General features: G+C 39.4%; 1 protein-coding gene across 2 annotated transcripts; it reads right to left on the minus strand.

Moving 5' to 3' along the window:
• Positions 1–2,304: 2,304 nt before the first annotated feature.
• Positions 2,305–19,587, minus strand: UBE2L3 (ubiquitin conjugating enzyme E2 L3). 2 transcript variants are annotated; one of them, XM_052795942.1, is made up of 4 exons: positions 19,461–19,587; positions 10,721–10,816; positions 6,592–6,778; positions 2,305–3,123 (listed from the first exon to the last, which is right to left on the minus strand). In XM_052795942.1, the coding sequence occupies exons 1-4, from the start codon at positions 19,485–19,487 to the stop codon at positions 2,969–2,971; spliced, it is 465 nt and encodes a 154-aa protein (XP_052651902.1). In that variant the 5' UTR covers positions 19,488–19,587; the 3' UTR covers positions 2,305–2,968. The 2 variants fall into 2 exon arrangements, with proteins under 2 accessions (XP_052651902.1, XP_052651901.1); XM_052795941.1 differs by lacking the exon at positions 19,461–19,587 and adding an exon at positions 18,722–18,778.
• Positions 19,588–20,173: the final 586 nt, after the last annotated feature.

A 20,173-nucleotide genomic window follows, 5' to 3' on the forward strand; every position in this document is an offset into this window, starting at 1 on the left:
TATTTTTCAAATTCCATATTTTTAAATGGACAGCATTAACCCCCCCAATTTTCTTTTAAATGCAAGGCAGTTTTAAATGGAGAAATGAATCAAGAACTACTAAGAGACTTCTAAATAGGGAACCCTTCAATTGCATAAAACATACAGATACGGGAGTTTCTCAGTGGTTCTATGAAAGCTTTAAAGACAACACTGAGTTCAAATTAAAAACACGCTCAGACTGCTACCTATGAATGTCATTGTAGCAGGATACTTAAGAAGAGAAGTCTAACCCCCAAATCTCTCTGAAAATAAGACCATGCCACAAAGCCTTTGAGAGCAATTTTTATTAGGGTAGCAGAATGGAATTGCAGAAAGCCTATACCAGTACTCCTGGGTGTAGTTTCACCAGTACGTTGTTTTTATTTTGGATATTAAACTGCACGTTTAGAATTCAGCATGGCTTAGGGAACCAGAGAGAACAAGAGCTTGATTTCCTGAGTTAACATAGGACTTTGTACTTTGATTTTTTTTCTCCCCAGACTTCAACCATGTAGTACAGTATTTGATCTCTGTCTTTTTTCAGAGGGCTGCCTACAAACAAAAGCCATCACTTAGGTTACATATCTCGCAGTTTAGAAATTGAACTATGAGGAACACACCAAGAGAACTGATAGCAATATCTGTCTTCTATGTGACCTTTGCAGATGAAATCAGAATAGCTGGTATAGCGCTGCCGTAGGCCTGTGTGAATCGACTGGAGTTCCTTGAATTATCCAGCCCTTCCAGTTCCCTTTCAATGGCATCCAAGTCACACCGATTCACATAAATGCAGTCTTTGACCTGAGAGGCTTACAACCAGAAAGTACGCTATTTACTAGTAACGAGGGCAGCAAACTAGCACTACAGTTTTGTTTTAAATAAAATTTAGAGAATGGCAAGTTTCCATGCCAACAGACATGATCAAAAGGTACAGTGACTCATGTGATGCAGAAGTTACACACTTCAGTTTGACAGATAATTTGGCATTATTTTATTATGAATCCGAGTGAGCATGAATGAAACAAAATCAGTACCAACTTTCTGCAAATGAAGACACAAAGATGTGAAAATTTGGTAATAGACAGTGCTCTCACAAGCCTGAAAACACTTAGGAAATGCAAGTTTCCGTAAATAAGGTGAATGTGGTTTAACTTTATTTACCTGCCAAAGAATCTGTCTAAGAACACTTAAAACATAAAATTTCTTAGCTCCCTAACTTATAAAAAAATTTACTTTCAACAGAGGTGAGGTACTGGGCTGTCATTGTTTACACTAAATTGGAAATGAAAGCCAGATGAGAGGGGTGAATGAGGAAATAGCAAATATACAAGACATTAAAACCAAAAGAGACCTACTGCTTGACACACTAGTTCTGAAAGGTTGCAAAGGTAGAGGCTGTATTGAAACTGAATTTAGGAGTACAGACAACCATCTGGGTGTGAGGGATTTTCTAACTCAACTTCCTGCACATCAAAATGATATGTGCTCCCAGATACCCATGGATTTCTGGAGATAAATCTGTTTGCTCAATAACATACCCAAGTTCGACTGGTGGGGAAGAGACGGCAGTTTGATTGTATGGCAGTTTGACTGAGGAGCTATGATCGTCACACTTTAGACCGGGGAAAAGACAGGCAGTCAGGAGAAAAGTAACAGTAAAGGAGCTCAATTCTGAACAGAAAGGGCTTCCTTCAGCATGCATAGGTGTGCCCTGGAGCAACGGGAAAACAGCTCTGCCTGATTAAGTTAGAATGATAGAATGATACTTGAAGTACTCATTAAATCATCTAACCTGTCTGTTTTTAAAACATAGGAACAGTAGTAGCAAAGCATACTCTGTTACGGGTTATTGCTTAATCCTATTCTTATACCATTTTCAGTAAGAACTGTACAGCAATTGGGCTGGGAAGCAGCACGAGTGCCATCCCGTAAAATGCAGATGTTTCTTACACATTCTGATGGAAAAATAGTCTAAGATGACTAGCAGTCCTGTCAGATTTAGTACTTGAATTCAAAATTAATATTTCCAAAATACCAACTTTTAACTCAAAAACCAGTTTATCACTTTGGTACCTCTTGGTCCCCAATTTCTGAAACTCTTCTAAACTGGTTGCAATGTCGTTCTGTGCACGTTTCCCTAGCTACTCTGCATAGGTATGAAGAATAGAAGTGAAAGAAGTTTGTGATCACATTCCACTACTCGTTTGCTACAGAATTTTTTTTCCAAAGTTTTCCCGAAGCAGGATATAAGCCATATTTGAATTCAATGACGCACACAAAAACTTGGGTTTCCCCGTTTAATAAACATTTTGTGGTAACATCAGCCAGATTTACATAAAGACCTGGACATTATTTCTGATTGGTTTTGTGGGGTTTGTTTGGTTTTTGTTTTATTATGTTACAAACTGAAGTTAAGGGGAACTTGCAACAAGTCCCACAAAGCACAGTGCAACATTTAAAAAGAAAGTAAACAAAACTGCCAAACACTCAATCATTTTCTGCCAGAACTGGGATATTTTTTCTAAGACATCAGTTTGGGAGGGGGATAAAATTCAATGAAGAATTAAATGAACTCAGGATAGTGGGAACTGCAAGGAAAAATAAGAAGTGACAGCCACAACCTTTTCAATTTAAGGGCAGAATATAAGTCTAAGATATTTTTGATAAATTCTGACAAGAAAAAGAAAACAGCATACTTTAAAGTATATTGAAGCAGTGATTTTTAAACAAAGAAAGCAGAACTAGAACATCTTAAATTTTAATCCTTTCTTTACAGGTTACCTAGCCCACTTTTGATTAAGAAAACTGTAGAAAGTTAGTAACAGCCACAAGTTAACACCGAAAGGTGGCACTTGTCAATTTTCCATAGAGTCCTGCTTTACGGGGTGTCTCAAATGCACTGCTCCGATCTTCTATCATACGTTGCTGACATCAATTGTGTCAGATTTTAGTCCACTGGTCGCTTTTCACCATATTTCTTTGTAAACTCTTCAGCGTTCTTACAGAATTTTTTACGGTCCTTAGAGTATTCTTCAGCTAGGTCAGCCCGGAGGGGATGCTCGGGCTGTGGATCATTCACCAGTGCTATGAGGGACTGGATTACTGTCAAAAGAAGTATAAATACCGTCAGAGACTAAAATGGTTAATTTTTAAAAATCAAAAAGTAAGCAAAATTCTCCAGTAAGAAAAGAGCTTTAACTGCATTTAAATACATCCCCATAAATCTAGGGTCTTTTCAAAAGCAGAGCACGAATAAGCTATAGCAATATGCCAAGATTTAGTTCAATGACCGTGAATGAACACCAGAAAATCGTATTTGTAAAAAAATCAACCCGAACAGAGACCAAAATACACTACAAATTATTTCCCATGTAACTGGCATCCTATCTGAAATACTCTCCTATGGCTAAGAAAGAAACTAAGTTTCACAGACAAGTTCATCTAAAAGGGATTGGGTAAAAATGGAATTTCCATCACGAAACATTTTTGTCCTCACACCTGTCACAATGATGCAGTTGTAACCAGGCCTGCTTCTGGAAACCCTTTTTTCAGTTTTTCTATGCCTCTTACTTCCCCTATAAACAGCAGACAATTCTTCCCTCTACTCTAAACTGCCAAATACATCCACTAGTAGAGATACACCAGGCAAACAAATGGGTAAGAACTGCAAGATGCTTTTCACCCCACTGTTTACAGCCATTACATCAATGTTCCCCTATCACTTTCAAAGGAAATGTCATTCCTAAAATAACTGAACTGTACTTGACATTTGCGCAGTGAACCTTGCACACTACAACGACACTTATTGCTATGTTTTCCTCATATACAATCTCACGACCATTTAAAGCTAGATAGGTCACAACAATCAGGAGTTTTCATATCCATCCGCTAAAAGGTACATGTGTAACGGGCAAGTCTACAGAAAGCAGATACACAGAAAAAGCATTTCACTGTACGACAATACTAATGATATTCCGCTTGAGGTAAGTTTGGGCTACCCAGAGTAATACAAAGCAGCACCCCAAGAGTTTTTAAAGCAAGTATAACAAAACTCTGTTAACTTCATGCATTGCACACTAGAGCCAGCTGCCTCCTCCTGAACTCACATAAACCACTGACACCTACACCATCCAGCAGCTGGGAGTTCCGCAACTTGGCTACATGCTGTGCAAAAAGTCAGAGTCTATTGTTTGTTCTGAAACTGCTACTTAGCAGTTTAACTGGATTCTCCCTAATTTTGCAATGTAAGTGCTTACAACACTTATCACTCCAGTAGATGCTAGAATACCAGAGCGGCTTCTTTCAGAGCATCAATCTTTTCACGCTCATACTCTTTTCCACCCTTACCTGATAGGAATGGGGAACATACCTCAAAACAGCTACTCAAAATCCAGAGAAGTATGCCTGTCGCTACATTGCTAAGCAGGAACATTTCTTACCACAAATCAGAGTTTAAACTGCAACAAACTATCTAAGGAATGTGGAATTGGTATTAGCTTACTTCGCAGAAACTCACCAGTCCTGGACTTATGACAACTGTCATCATATTAAGGACTACTTATGAAACTAGCATCAATACTGCACATGACAATCCCTTTTCACTCAGTAAAACATGCTAAAACACTACAGAGAAAGTGTTACTGTGTTATTAAGGTTATTTAACACACAAGCCAGAGAAAATTAGGAATGTCATAACAGAAGTTGCCTCAATATCCACAGCATTTTAAAACGCTAGTGTCACAACAGTGTTTTAATATTAAGCATAAATTAATAAAAAGTACAGCAGTAAGATGCACGTTTAGTATGTGAAAGGTGAATTAATGATTTATGATGAACCTAATCTCTCTGCTTTCTTGACACCTGACTGATCAAAACCAATCACTTTGAAGCCGTACTAATGATGTTGCATTACTTCCTTGAGAAAGGCCCAAGTAGCAAACAGACTGAAGTTTATTTTTCAGTGCAGAAGAGTTCTGGAGAAAAAGGAACAGACACTTAAGCAGGACTGTAGTAACATGTTGCAAGTTCATACAAGCATGTAGTAACAACATATGTTGACACTAAAACGACTTCTTGAAGAAAGAAAAGACAAACAAAAGACAGAACAGCAGAAATGGAGAGAGTTGCAATGTTTTGGTACCTAGGGTTTGTTCCAAATTCTGATTTTAGCATAGTTTTTATTCACTCTCAGATAAAAAGGGAATTGCTACTTCTCAGGGAGACACTGACTATTTCCTGCATGCAAACAATTGCTCCAATAGTTCCAACTAATGCAACTTGCATTTCAAGCTAGGTAGAGACATGTCGTTCCTTTACTTAAATCTTACGAGCTTTCCCTAGTTAAGACAACTACTAAGGCATTAACAGAAACCTTCTACACATTGTTTCCATTTCAGGTCTTTGTCCTGTATAATCTGGGATAAATCAACAACAAATCATAAGATCTTCACTGACCTATTTAACAGGTTCTTTTTGCTGCCACCTCCACTTTCCCCAACATACAACTGCTTGATCTTTTCTGAAACAACTACAGGAATTTACCTATTTTGTCTTTGGGGCAAGATCATGCAAACTGTAAGTACTTTTATTACCATACAGAAGTACAAAAAAAAAAAAGACATCTTAAGTACAGCATTGTTTACTATCGGGAACACAGTTCAAGTGAAAACAACCTTAAAGAGGAGCCTGGAAGAAGGAAATACTTTCTCCTACAGAGCAAGATACTCACTGTCATTGAAGCTCTTGCACTGGACTGAATGGCTACTCATTTGAATCAATATTATTAAAAAATACACAGTTTTTGCAAGGATGTTTGCTCTTTCTATATGTACAGTAATAAATGCTTAATATCAAACTAATCATCACCTGCCAGAAAACACAAAATTCTCACCCCAACAACTAATGGAAGCAACAATAGCAGAAAAAAAACTACTCAGATTGCACTCTCAGTCTGCCACTGAACCTGCTGAAACTTTTTTCCTTTAAATATTTAAATTCTTATCCAAAGACACTCTACACAGTAAGTCTCCCAGCAGTGATCTTCTAAGAACTAAGAGTTAATTTGTGTTATGAATTCAGGTTTTGTTTATGACTCCCTAGGTATTTCAAACCATACCTTCAAATCACTGAACCACATGGCAGAGATTATAAAATATACAAAGCCTCAAGGTTTTAGACCCTTTCTTTCAAACATCCAGGAATGTACTGAACACCTCTGGGTTATACAGTCACTGTTTAAAAAGAAACACGAAATAATCCCCAAACTACCACCAGAATTTTTAAGTATGCCAAGGACACTACCTTAATAAACTCTTCAGTCATGAAGAGTTTTGTGGTTTCCTGGAGGTGGAAACGCCACACATCAGTGTCATTACCTTACGTGCCAATAACAAAATGAGATCAAGAGTTGCATGCTGTGCTCACAACATGTGATTCATGACACAAACCTTACGACAACGAATATACCGTAAGAGCAGCTGCCAGCTGACAAGCTGAAACGCTATTAGCTTTATATTTAAATACAATACAAAGTTTCTTGATATCCAGTTTGTTCTCCACATGGAGTCCTACCTTGGTCAGTTTTGGTTGCTGGCTTCCAGTTTTCAGCACTAATTACTGGCAGACAAACCTGCCCCTTTTCATCGATGTTAGGGTGATAGATCTTTGTTTTAAATGTAATCTTAGGAGGTTTGAATGGGTATTCTGCTGGGAAGTTGATTTCGATTCTGAAGGCTCCTTTATCATACGGAGGATTGTCCTGCAACAAGAAGGCAGAATGTCAAGAATCTGGCACATTCTAATGGACACAATTAAGATAAAGCATGCTCCAGACTTCGATCTATCAAATGATCTCTTTTAAAGACACTTTCTTCCAACACATACTGCCACGTCCATGTGTCAGGAAACATCAAAACCTATTTGGTAAGAGAGAGGCAATACCACCTCTACAACATTTGTATTCACCCTGGAAAAAGCAGATTACCATTGTTCTGAAGTTAGCTGACATTTCCACAGGTAAGAGAGCATCCAATCCCATTTACTCCAACCTCAAGGTCCTATCTAATAAGTAGTTTTATTCCCAACTTTGTATTTCAAAAAACATTATAAACCCTTTCTGAGATACAAACAGGAAGCCTGACAAGGAAAATTGCTTTCTCTAAACCTAGTTATTTTACGTGTCTCACAACATGGTGGTACGAACAGCAAAGCAATTTGATTTGTCAGATTTCCCCATATGTTCCGAGAACATTTTTGTGCTGACTACACAAAAATCTGCTGAGCATTCATTGGTACTAAAGATAGATATTCACTGCGTCTGCTGATGAGAACATTCTGAATTTGTATGCAGTTTTAGCACCCACTCTTATCAGATCATTTTTGAAGGAGCATGATGAGAGAACCATGAAGTACGCAAAGTAGTTCTTCATACTGAAACAGAAAAAACAATGCCCAGAATCTCACTTACAAAACCTGTTAGGCTATTGATACTGCTTCAAATACTAACTGCAGAAGAAAGGCAGAAGAAAAATAAACCATTGCTACATTAAAAACTTACGAAAAAGCTTTAAAAAAAAAAAAAGCTGCACTGAAAACAGTAACTATGGCATGAAGCCTTTCCAAACACTCTGGGAACAAGAATCAAAGGATGAGAGTTTCCAGTTGGTGTGAAGTATAATCACACACATTCTTCATTAGCAACCAGACCATTCCCTGCAATCAAACCCACTCCAGAAGTTAAAAAAGGTTTACCAATATTTGGGGGTGGGGAGCATTCTATTAAAATATTGTTCAACAGAAAACATTTAATTTTAGTTTCATCCATATGGAGAAGTCTGGCTGTGCGTTTCTAAGAAATACAGCACAATTTCTGCAGTCAAGGGAAGAGGTAACTAGTGTGGCTTTAAAATCACTTTTTATCCAAGCAATCCTAAAAAGCTTTGGAAGTTTAACAGATAACTGGTGGTGGTGACAACTTAAGCAGTTAGTGCCCTCTCCCCCCATGGCTCACTTGTTCTTGCCTCCATCACATGCTATAATTTGTGAGGGAGTTCAGTGAACTGATACGGGAACTGAGCTGGCTTAAAAATGCTCATTTTTTGCTTGACTCTCAGTCAGAACAGTTCTTCACTATAACTCAACAATAAATTGAACGAAAAATGCATACAAATGGTTGCTCACGTTTTAAATAGACAAAACACAGAATATTCAAGGAATTAATTTCCAATTATTTGTTGTATTTATTTTGACACTGACAAGGGAGAGAAGCAGAATTATAAATACTGAAACATAAGCGACAAACACGACTCACATTCACCTGAAGTATTTTTGCTCTGCAAAAATTCATCCATAGCAAGCAGTTTTGATTAAGTGAAATGAAATTCATGGTACACCAACAGTACCTCTTACAAGAACAAGGAGTCTGGGGTAGATAGTCTCATTTGATGTTGAAATCAAACAAGTAGTGTACCTTTGCAACATACAGTACATAAACTACCTCATTCTACAATTTAGAACAGGAAAAGAAGTTGACAAGCTACCTTCAATTTGCTTCTCAATTGAGCAAACACCCTTAAAAACTAACAGTTGTTCTGAAGAACAAAACATGTTACATACAACAAAAACTTTTAAAGCAGTATCTTTCACAGTAATTCTACATGAACACTGTTAAAAATATTAACCTCTGTATCTTTCACACCTTCATTAAGAAGCTGACCAAAATAATGCCTAGTTATAGAGTTTAATAATCAGAAACTGGTTAATCCTACTAAAGCAGGAGTAATATGTCTTTAAACCTTAAGCAAGAACATTTTCTAAAATGGAAACAGCATGTAAAACTTCAAAAGCAAAAACTGGGGAAAAAAATTAAACTTGCAACCAGCTTGTAATATTACATTTTTAAGCCATCAACTCCAGCGTTGCAATAGCTAAAAAAAATTATGCTGACTAAAGCATCTTCTATAGCATATCCTCAAAATAATAAACTATACTACTCTTTGAATGCATAAAACACAACACTTTATTAATCAGTATAGGAAGTATAATTTCATGACAATATTCCCTCTTAACTACATCAGCGGTGAATTTAAGGCTATTTCCTTTGTAACAGGGCATATTATAAACCAAAAGGCAGGTATGAAGCACAGTTCACTGCATCAATGCTTAAACACTTGTGACGTTGTGAACCTTTGCAAAACAAACACTAAGCTTGTACTCTGGTGAGCAGAAACTGTTAAAAACAGATGCTGTACGGCACATATTGCTAATTTTAACAGGAACGAACAAGTATTTTGGTGTTTTGCTTTATTAGTCGTATTTACCAACCTTATACTGCTTCAAAGTATTATCAAAGCAGTAAACTGTTACACATGAACCACAAATATCAGAGTGGCTTATTAAAGCATATTGTTTCTCAGCTCTGTCAGATCTTAATGTCAAATCCTGCTTGCTTTTATTGAAGTGTAAAGGCCTAGCCATTATCTTGGCCTGTGAGATCTGAATTACGGAATGGCCTCCAACTAACAAAGCAGGGGCACTGCTAAAGAGATGTTTCAAAGTCTTCTAATAAAGAGATTTACACCAGTCAGTTGACCTTTCAGGTAGCACCCAAGGAGAAGCAGAACTGATGCCCTAGTGGCACAGCCTCTATTGCTGCAGATTTCAAAGTAGCTCATGTAACGAAGGGAGCATGGGCCATGGCAGTGGAAAATAAAGGACGTGAAAATCCAAGTGACTTCAACCAAGGAATTCAACATACTACGTTTCCTGCTTTCCCCTTCATAACAAATCCCCCTCTGTCTGACTAATACAGTGGTTATCTACTTCTATTAATCATTCTCTTAAAAGATTGTAGTGCTTTTAAAAAATAAAAGTGTTTGGGGGGGGGCATTAATTAATGCCTAGATAAAGAGACCCTCTTTTAAAGAGCTCACTTCTGAAAATCCAAACCTCTTCCTTGCATCAAACTTTTTCCAATACTCAAATTTTATTCTAGAAATAAATCTAGTTGATTTTAAAAAAAATAATCTATTAAGGAATAAACAAAATATTTCATACCTTAGTTTTTTTTCCTGTGAGGATGTAGATTTTGTACTTTAAGCTTAATGTAATAAACTACTGACCTCATTTAATTCCCCATTCCAACACCTCTCCCAAGTAACCCAGTGCCATCACTGAGACCATAGCCCTTGCCAGCTGCAGCCATGTGTTGCACCAGGCCTACAATTATGAAGCATCCAGGCAGGTATTGATCAGAGAAGTCTAGAACACCTTCCAATTACGTATGGATTTTTTTTCAGATTAGTTATAAGAAACACCTACTAATGTTACCAAACTTTGATAAAACAAAACACAGAAGACGCTCAAATAAAATGAGACAGGAAGTTCACACTATTTGCCCAAGATTACACAAGATGTCTGAAGAGAGACAGGAATTAAATCCAGGAGCACACTTCACTGCCCAGAGTATGTTTAAGATGGTGCAGTATAATCTATATAAACTTACATTGTATTTATAAACAACTAGCTTCTGCACAAACCTACAACTCTGAAAGCCAGGTTTTGTAATAATAAGAGATTCTTGCCAGGGTGCAAAAATTATCTAATGGTCACCGGCAGCACTACTAAACTGTGGATTTATGAGATACAAATGATCCTCATTTTATTTTAAAGCTCATTAGAATAAGAAGTAGTCTATACTCACAGGAACAATAAGCCCTTGCCAGGTCAATAAATTAGCTTCATCAACCTGGATATTACGGAAGTTTTTCATTCCACATTTGCGGATTTCTTCAAGCTCCTGAAAAGCAAGCAAAGTCTAAGTGTAAGTTAATAACAGTATTAAGCAAGATGCTCCTATTTATTTTTCAAAATGCTTAGAGGTCAGTGTGGGTTTATTTAACATTAAAGAAGCTTGGGGTTTTAGTGGTGGCAACTCACACAAATAAGAAATAAAATTTTGCACCTGTGAGAAGTAAAATTCTCTGAGACAAGGTATTAAAAACCCCTTATTTTTTGATGTCAGGAAAGTACAAAAATGCCTTGTTATTAACATAATTACAGACATGAAGAAGTATTAAAGTGCATTTAAAAAATGTTTTTATATCTCAAATGCAAAATTAGTGCCTCTGGTAACAGACTATTGATAACTCTGTGAAGCACAGAAATAAAGTGCATCTTAGGACTTGTGTGAAGGAAAACAGATTTGGAAGAACTATTTCGTAACAGTTTTAAAAACGGATAAAGTCACTGAACAGTCCAATTATTTCAACTGAAAACTAACAAATTCCTGCATGACCAACTTAAATTGATGCAAACCCAGAAAAAATAACAATCGAAGCCAAACTAGCCTTATTTAGACAAATCATTTGAGAAGATACAGCTTTATCTCTGTTTTGTACCTCAAAGGTAACAGTATATTATAAGATACCTCTCTTTATAGCTCTATCACTCTTGAACAAGGTATCCTTCTGCACCAGTCAAATCAGTTTTGATCAGTTAGTGACCCAGGTATCACCAAAACAAGTATTTAGGCATTTTTATATTTAAAATGATGTATAAGCCCTGGTGTAGCAACTTTTTCCCGGAGTATTTTGTAAGACTTAAAAAGAAACACCTCAAGGTTCCACTTCTGGTTTTTGCACAACAATTATAGCCCTTTGCTGTTGAATTCAGCAGTTTTATCTTTAAAGAGAATTTCACTGAATTCAAATTCAAAAGCAATCCACGCTGAAATATAATACTTCCCCGGTGCTTTCAAAACTGAAGCACATGCCTGCGTGTCTACATAGGTTAGGAAAAATGTTGCTTATACAGCAACACTGGTGCACTCTGCCAGCACGCAGCTCTTCACTGGGTACTAGCATATTTGCAAAACTAGACTGTATATTATTATGATAAAAACACCAACACTATACACTGAAAACCAAAAAAGATCAGTTTTCCTGATACAGATGCTGTACTGTCCATGTTTTGGTTTTTTTCTACAATAGCTTTATGTTCATCTTAGATCAAACCTTTCTGCATCTGACTGGCAGAGATTTAATACTTGCAGTAATCTCTTGCATAAACTTAGCATCATGATAAAATGCAAGCCCAAAGGGAAAACGAGATTTCCAAATGCACATGAAACAAAAATCACATGACAGCCACACATCAGGAGATGAACATTTACATTCCCACCCACTGCACCTACCAAAGCAAGAGCATACTCAGAACACAGAATTTTAACCTTGGATATTGAATTGATGCCCAACACAATCTTCACGACACTAAAACCGACTATTTAGTTTAGACCTCTGGATTAATCCCCAAATTCCACTGCTGTTAGATCTACACAATATCACAGACAGTTTGGGCTTTTTTTTTTTTTTTTTTTTTAAACAGGGTTAAGAGGATTATCCTATTTCCTTAAAGCAGAAAAACATACAAAAACCACACAAAAATAATCCCATGAAGCATATCTATAGGGATACAGAGCAAACCAAAATATTCAAAAGAAAATAACCTTTATTATAGCAGCCATAAGAGATCCTTTACGATCACTGAAACTGCAAATCCACACAGTGCCTTACAGCTGGCTTTGAGTGCTCAGTGCACAAAGCAGCAGGTCAGGGAGAGTCTGACTGATACCAGACTGACTCTTCCCCGACAGGGTCAGGGGAGTAACTCACTCAGAACAGCATTTTCAGCAGCTCACTCTCTACGCGTACGGAACGGTGAAGTCCTGGCAAACCACTACTCCACAGCATGTAAGAGGGTTAAATCCCATTCCACATTAGATGTAACACATCAAACACTGGGAACAAAGTAAGCTAATTAACCAGTAGGTATTTAAGCATAAACAAACACGCATCACAAGTGCCTTCACTCTAAAACAAGGAAAGGAAAGTGGGTTTAGACAATTTTCTAGTTACTATATTAAAAACATTATGGGGAAGATTTCTGTCGTATGTATAATGTCCCAGTGGGAGTGCAGCTTCCATGCAGAAGCTTTTAACACAGGTTCAGATGATAGCATTACACTGCTTCTGGTCCAGAGAACAATTGGCCAGACACAGAAAAAGGAAGAACTATGACTCTATAATTCAGGTATGTTATTAAGCTAATAAAACAAATTAGAAAAGCATGGCTTCACATTACTAGAAAATTAAACACCTACATTTTATAATTAGATTCAGGTTAAAAAATTGGATGCTGAACGAAGAAATGCAAGAATCCAGTACAGAGATCATTACAAAATTGTAAAACTCTGTATGAAAGCAAAGAAAAGTTTAAAACAAATATGCAAATTGCTGCCCATTTTCCCTCAAGTCCACCACATGAGAGAGGGAATTTAACAGCCTAGAAGACACTAAAGAACTAGCCGAAAATTATTTGGGACATCTTCCTCTTTAAACTGACACATGAAGCCTTTGCAGGAATTCACTTTAAAAAATCAAAAAAGGGGTAAATTACTACAGTGTTTCGGGACTATATCCTGGGCTGCTTCTGCTGCCTTGGGTCCTGCGGTAGTAACTGACAACCGAAAAACAGGATAGATGGGGATAAACCAGGCAACTCTTTTCCTCACACACAGGCAGGACTGCAAAGGTCATGGAGAATCAAGCCTACCTTAGCAGAGAATTTGCCTGAACTACATGCTTAAGAGAGATTCCAATTTATAAGAGAAGTTACTTTTCTTATAGTAGAAGTGTTTAAGATTTCATATGTCACTCCAAATTAAACACGTCCATGTTAGACTTTTGTACAAATAGCTTTTTTTCATACTACTATCCCCAGAAATACAATGTAGTACTATACTTACAAGTCATGCTTTTAGGGTTTTTGTGTCTAGTGCATCAGGAGTGGTAAGAGATTCACCATTCACAATTGAAGGGTGTGTGGGGGGGGTTGCTTTGGTTTTTTTTCTAGCAACTGCCAAAACCCATAATAAAGATCTAACTGCCTCAGAGCTCCAGAGGCAGACACAACTACAGTATAAATGTACTGTTAAAAAAGTGAATGAGCTACTAAATACTTTCAAACAACACACATTAAAAGTTAATGCTGCATTTAACATGGGCTTGAGCAACTCCAAAGGGACAAAAATTACTTTATGGAGGTAAAAGGATATAATACAGATATTTATTTCAAAATAATACTTAAGAGTCTAGGCAGACAGTAAATAGATTAATTCCTTTTCTTGTCCTCCACCCCTTAATTTTGTCAAGTAACGTAATTAAAGGAGCACAGGAAGAGTGTAACTAAAGGTTAGAAGACTGCAGTAAGAATTTCAATGAGTCGTCATTCCCCACTCTGTTATCAACCTTGCATGTGACCTTGCTGCATTGATTTCCCCATTTGTAAAATAGAAATGTCTTATTTCACGAGGGTCTCTTGAGATGTGATGTTTGTAGTTTGGATATGTTCAGAGAAAGTGTTATACACAGCACATGAAATGGAGAAAACACTTTCAGAGGTGGTATTTGATCTTCAAGTATAATGCTGAAGGTAGTCATAAAAGTACATACTACCTCCCATATATAATCAAGAAGGATTTAAAATTTTGATTTTTCAATATTGTGTAATCATTTGTGCTGTTAAAAGCAAAAATTAAATTTGAAATAAAAAAGAAAGGTAAGTGGCATCAGCTTAAAGTGTAGTCAAGTCTTCTAAAAACCCTGCAACTGAAACTGTTTTGCCCATGGATCTTTCAAGGTTTGGGACTTCTCTAAAAAAACAAGCACAGTGAAGACAAACACTTGTAAGAGTGCAATCCAAGTATATAGGAATAAGTGTAAGAGCTCATACTGACTTCAGTAAGTTCTGCATCAAGCACAAAATGCTATTAAATGCACAAAGAAAAAACAAAAGTTTACTGAAATAACGCTAAACCGTGATTCTCTACTGCTTATAACATACATTTACCTGTTTATAAATACATTCTCTAAAAGAAGTGTGACGAAGTTAACCAGGCTCCAATGCACTGATAAGGAACTGGCCAGTTTTACTTTCCAAATCTCATACAGTACAAAGAAGTGTTAAAACACCTTAAAATAAAATATAATTTTACAAAAAAACCCATAAAACCAACCCAAACCCCAAACAGATTCTAGCTCTTGTATAAACTATTAAGTTTCCTCTGCAACATTACAACCCTGTATACTCACAAGTCTTTATTTACTGAGTAATCCTACTTTTTGGCAAAGTATTTTCATTTGATTAAAAATCCTTTTGTCAGTTCTCAGTTTCAAAAAGGGAAAACGAACCAGTATTCTCACTTCCACGTAAGGACAATCATACATTGCTCAAAACCACATTTCCCTTGTTACTGAGAACCGGTGTTTGGATCAATTCGGTATTTGAAAAACAATTCTAAAGTTGTTTAAAACCCCTTTATTTGGAAGGGCTATGGTATTTACAACACCACAGCATACTGGAGATTGCAGGCCATCTAGAGCAGGTACCTGGGTGTGGCCTTGCATTTGTATTTTATCACAGAGTTCAACAGTTGCATAAATGTTTGACTATGCAATTACAGAAGCCAAGTAAAAAGAGTGAGATTAAAATAATTATCTACGTACCTCGCTTCATTTGTGAAGTGTTATTTACTCTTTAAATCTATTTCCAGTTTTTAATACTAAAGATACTTTTGAACATCTAAAAACCAGGAAACAAAAGCACAAATCTTCCAGACGCCTTAGCTCAATCACATTGCCGATCAACACAGAAGGGAGTAGCCCCACACGTGGGACAGGACAGCTTTCTCAAATACTACCCCAAAACCCCCGTTGAAGGTGCATCTCAGTACCACACATTACTACACCACCAAGTAAGTACTATGACTATTTAGCACTAAAATAGCCTTCCCTTTGCAACTACCCACTACCTCTCCACGTAGCATTTAGCTACAGATACCGCATGGAAAACGGCTTGTTTTACATTAGTGGGTGGCAACTGTGAAAAGCATTTCATTGAAATCGCTGGCATGTCTCTTGGAGACTATGTTCCCAATCATACATGTTTGGAGACAATTTGGTTTTTACAAGAACAGGTCGTGAATCAAAGTAGCTCCCTCAAAAGAGAAGCCTTAGCTCCTTTCCTAAAACAATTACTCCATATTTGCCTGTTTTTACCCTGAGAGATCGTCCATAACAACATATCCTTGACAAAGACTGCTTTATTCCCACCTCTAACATTTCACGAGGAGTCAAGATCTGACAACTGTGGCTCTTTGAAGAGGTGTAATGGTGGCTCATAGATCCAAACTCCACCTCAGATGTCATTGGAATATGATTCATTAGCTGTGTTTACTTCACATTTTTGCTAACCTAGGTGAGTTCCTGGAAAGGGCACACCTCCACTGATTGTTTTGTAAATCAGTAGAGAAAACTTCAGTTAAGACTACTTGATGGTATAAAGTTCTGCAAAAATAGGCCTCAAATAAGGTCTCTGGCCTAAGAAATGCAATTTGCTCAAACAGACCCTGAGATAACAAGATCATTTTATTCTTGTTATAACTTGACTTCATGTTTAAAATTGAACTGTACATGTACAATGGCAAAATTTGTAATACTACTTTCAGAAGGACATTTGCAAACCAAAGATACAAATGGCTTCTGCAATCTGAAAAGGACACCGATTTCCACCTGGAAGGTAGAAACTATACTTATACTCCCAGTTTTCTACAGGCAGACAGTGTGTTATTATGAACTTATAACATCCAGTCTCTTTGAGCCACTGTGATTAATATGAATAACATGATGCATGACATGAGTCCAGGAAAAATGCAGTACTTCAAAATGTTGGCAAGACCTTAAGGAAATGGGAATTGCTTTATTTTATGTGCCCTATAAAAGGTTCAAAGTTTATTCTTGCTTACTAAAGACAAACTTGATAACTGGCTCAAAGAAAAGACAGTTAAAGCTTATCCTAAATTATTTTAACCATAATTGAGTGACACACCAAAAAACTCTATTTCCTTTAGTTATAATCACTCATCATTCTACGACCCTGAGAAAGACACACCACAGACTCTTCTGTATTGCAAAACTTCAACAGTGAAAGACTTTTTAAAGTGGATCTGTGAATTTGGAACTTAAACAATGATATTGATACACATGTGAGTTTGGACCTCCAAAACATCATGCTGCAGCAATCCAGATTACATCATCTGTACAAGAGCTCTACTTTGTTCCTACTGAGATGAATGGCAAAACTCAAAGCCATTTGGGCTGACTCGACTCTCCAAAAAGCGCAAAGGTAGCTGCTTATTTAATAACCTTTACAAGTTGTGTGATACAGCGTCTCACAGCTCTTGAACTGGCATAAAAACCACACACAACATGCACAACCCACAAACATCAGGCAATTAAAACGAAAGTAAAAATGTAAGAGAGAAGTTATCAATGTCTCCTTCCTTCCTACACCACTCCCTCTGAAAAGCAACTGCCACACCATTTTTCTAGAAAACGAGGAGGTCATGTTGTCAAAAAAACATTTTTACGGCATTTTACTGAAAGATTAAAGTACTAACTAATGTTTCAGAAGCATAGTGGAACTGAGGAGGGGGGCTGAAAAGCAAGAGGCACTGCAGATATTACGGACAATTTTTCTTGCCTTTCAGATTTTTATGTTCTATTTACATTTAAAAAGAAGAAATAATTGGAAATATATTTTTTTTTTCCCCTACCAGAGTAGTAGTGATGTGGTTTTGAACAATTCATTTTTTCAGAACAGGCAGAAAAGCTGCCTTACAAAAAATAAAATGAAATGGTTGTTTACCGTCTGAAACTAAGGGAAAACTTATTTGAGTATAAAGCAACAGACATATTGATTATGATACTAAAGCTGTGACAAAACACAACAGCTATCAAAAATGAAATAAGAAAAATGAATACCATCTCATCAGGATCCTTAAGGACAATTAAAGGTTTATGCCTACTGATTTGATATACGTGAACGACTCTGCACACAATATATCTACTATTTAATTCTTAATCATTCCATAGCGCATTTAAAACAACAAAACTAGCCTTATGAAAGCACTGTTGAGCTATCGGTCTCTTCAAAAATAACCAAGTTGTAATGGTTAACTATGTATCTGCACAATTAAGGAAATACAACTTCAAAACCTGCCATCTACACGTCCTAGTGAAATCCCAGACCTATTAGGGATCCACATCCTTGAAGCCAACTGCAAGACTGATATTAAAAGATTAACAGAATCGCCCATGTAGCTGTCAAATCCTAGCACATGGTTACGTTGCACCCCACAGGGACAGGTTTTTTAATAAGGCTAAAACATCGCCTGACAGTTACAGGGTCTTTCCCCTGCGTTTCACAGAACTAGCCTGTGAAGTTCATTGGTTTACATTACAGGCCCTTTGCATGCAAACACTGTAGGGTATTGCCATAGCATTTTACAGATGACTAAATTTTACACCACTATGTATGCATGTCCTAGGCAAACCCCACTGCATAGAGTCTGTGATGTTAACTAGCAATTAGATACAACACATAAAATAAACTTGTATGCTTTGGGGGCAGTGGTTATCATCTTCTTTCTAAGAAGTACCTTACTCCTCAAACAAAACGATGAGAAACAATCCCAAGCAACATTTTACAATAAACTATACACGCTCTCGGTTAAACCCCAACCGAGGCTGAGTTTGCGAGCATCATCCACGCTTCAGAACAAATAGAGTGAAGAGAAAAACATTACCACGTCTGCAGCGGAGGAGGAAACTTCTGAACCCAGGTCCATATTTCAGTGTGATAAACCTCTTACTCATACAAGGAAGTGGTTACTCTCCGAAACAACGAAAACGAAATTATTTCATCCCTGAGCGTTTGGGGAAGGTTCCCTGCCGAGGGAAGAGCGGGGGGGGGGAGCGGAGAACCCCCACCCGCAGGGAGGGAGGCAGGAGAGGCCGCTTCCCCGCCGCCCGGCCGAGCCCTCCCCGCGGACAGGGCCGGGGACCGCGCCGCGGCTGCGGCACCGCCGGCGGCGGGGCGACCCCTCACGCCGCCCCGGGGATCGCCCCGGCCCCGGGCGGGGGCCGAGGCGTCCCGGCGGCGGCGTTTCCTTCCCCCCCCCCCCGGCCTCTCCTCTTTGCTTAGTCACCGCAGGAGCCCCCCGAGGGAGGGGGACGGGGCGGCCCGCGGCGGCCACCGAGAGCCCCGGCCCGGCCCCGGGCGGCAGCCGGGGACCGGCGGAGCGCTGCCGGAGCCCGGGGCGGCGGCGGGGGAGAGAGCGAGGCCCCTCACGGCCGCGGCCTAGGTGCCGGCTGCTCCCGTTCCGGTCGCCCCAGCCCGGGGTGCCACCGAAGGGGAGGGGAGGAGGCCCGCCGGGCCGCGGCCGCGGAGGCGACTCCCCCCGCACCCGGAGGGTCGCCGGGGCGGAGAGGGGTGCCCTCCGCCTCCCGCCCGCCGGCCCTTCCCGGCGCGGCTCTGGCTGTTACCTTCATCAGCCTCCTGCTGGCCGCCATCTTGGCTCTGCTGCTGCCGCCCCACAATGCATGGCGGCGGCGGCGGGCAGGGCGCTAAAGCCCTGCGCTTCCTGGGGCGGGCGGGCGGAGCTGGGCTCCGCTCCGGTCCCGCCCCGCCGGCCGGGAGCGGGGGGTAGGCGGCGGCGGCGGCGGCAGCGGGGGGGGGGGGGGGGGGGGGGGTCCTCGGCGCGGGGCCGTGCTCCTCTCGGCGGCGCCTGTGAGGGACACGCGCGGCCTCGTCCGGCGGGGAGGGAAGGCAGGAACCGCTCCGCGCCGTTCCGGAGCCGCCGCGCATCCCTCCCGCGGCCCGGGGAGCGTTACGCGCTGCCCTGGGGGCTGAGGGAGCATCATCCCCCCCCCCCCCCGAAGGCTGGTTGCCTGCCCGCCTGCCTTCCTCCAGGACCGGGTGATGTCTTTTGTCCGAGTGTATCTGTTAATCGTCGAGCAGTGCTTTAAAATGCTGGTGGTGCGGCTTCGTGTATTTGCTGTGCGTCACCCCAAATTCGGTATCGTCTTCCTTGCGGGGAAAGAGACAACAGGCTGTAGTTACCGGTTTATCAAATAAGCCTGCATTATGTCCAGAGCCCTTCACAACCTTCCTTTCTTTGTTTCTTAAAATACTCTGAAAACGGAGGGGAGGGAGTTCCCAGAGGAGGTACCTACCTGACCCACAGAAACCATCCCTG

This window comes from Harpia harpyja, chromosome 9, assembly GCF_026419915.1.
Source record: "Harpia harpyja isolate bHarHar1 chromosome 9, bHarHar1 primary haplotype, whole genome shotgun sequence".
NCBI lineage: Eukaryota > Metazoa > Chordata > Aves > Accipitriformes > Accipitridae > Harpia > Harpia harpyja.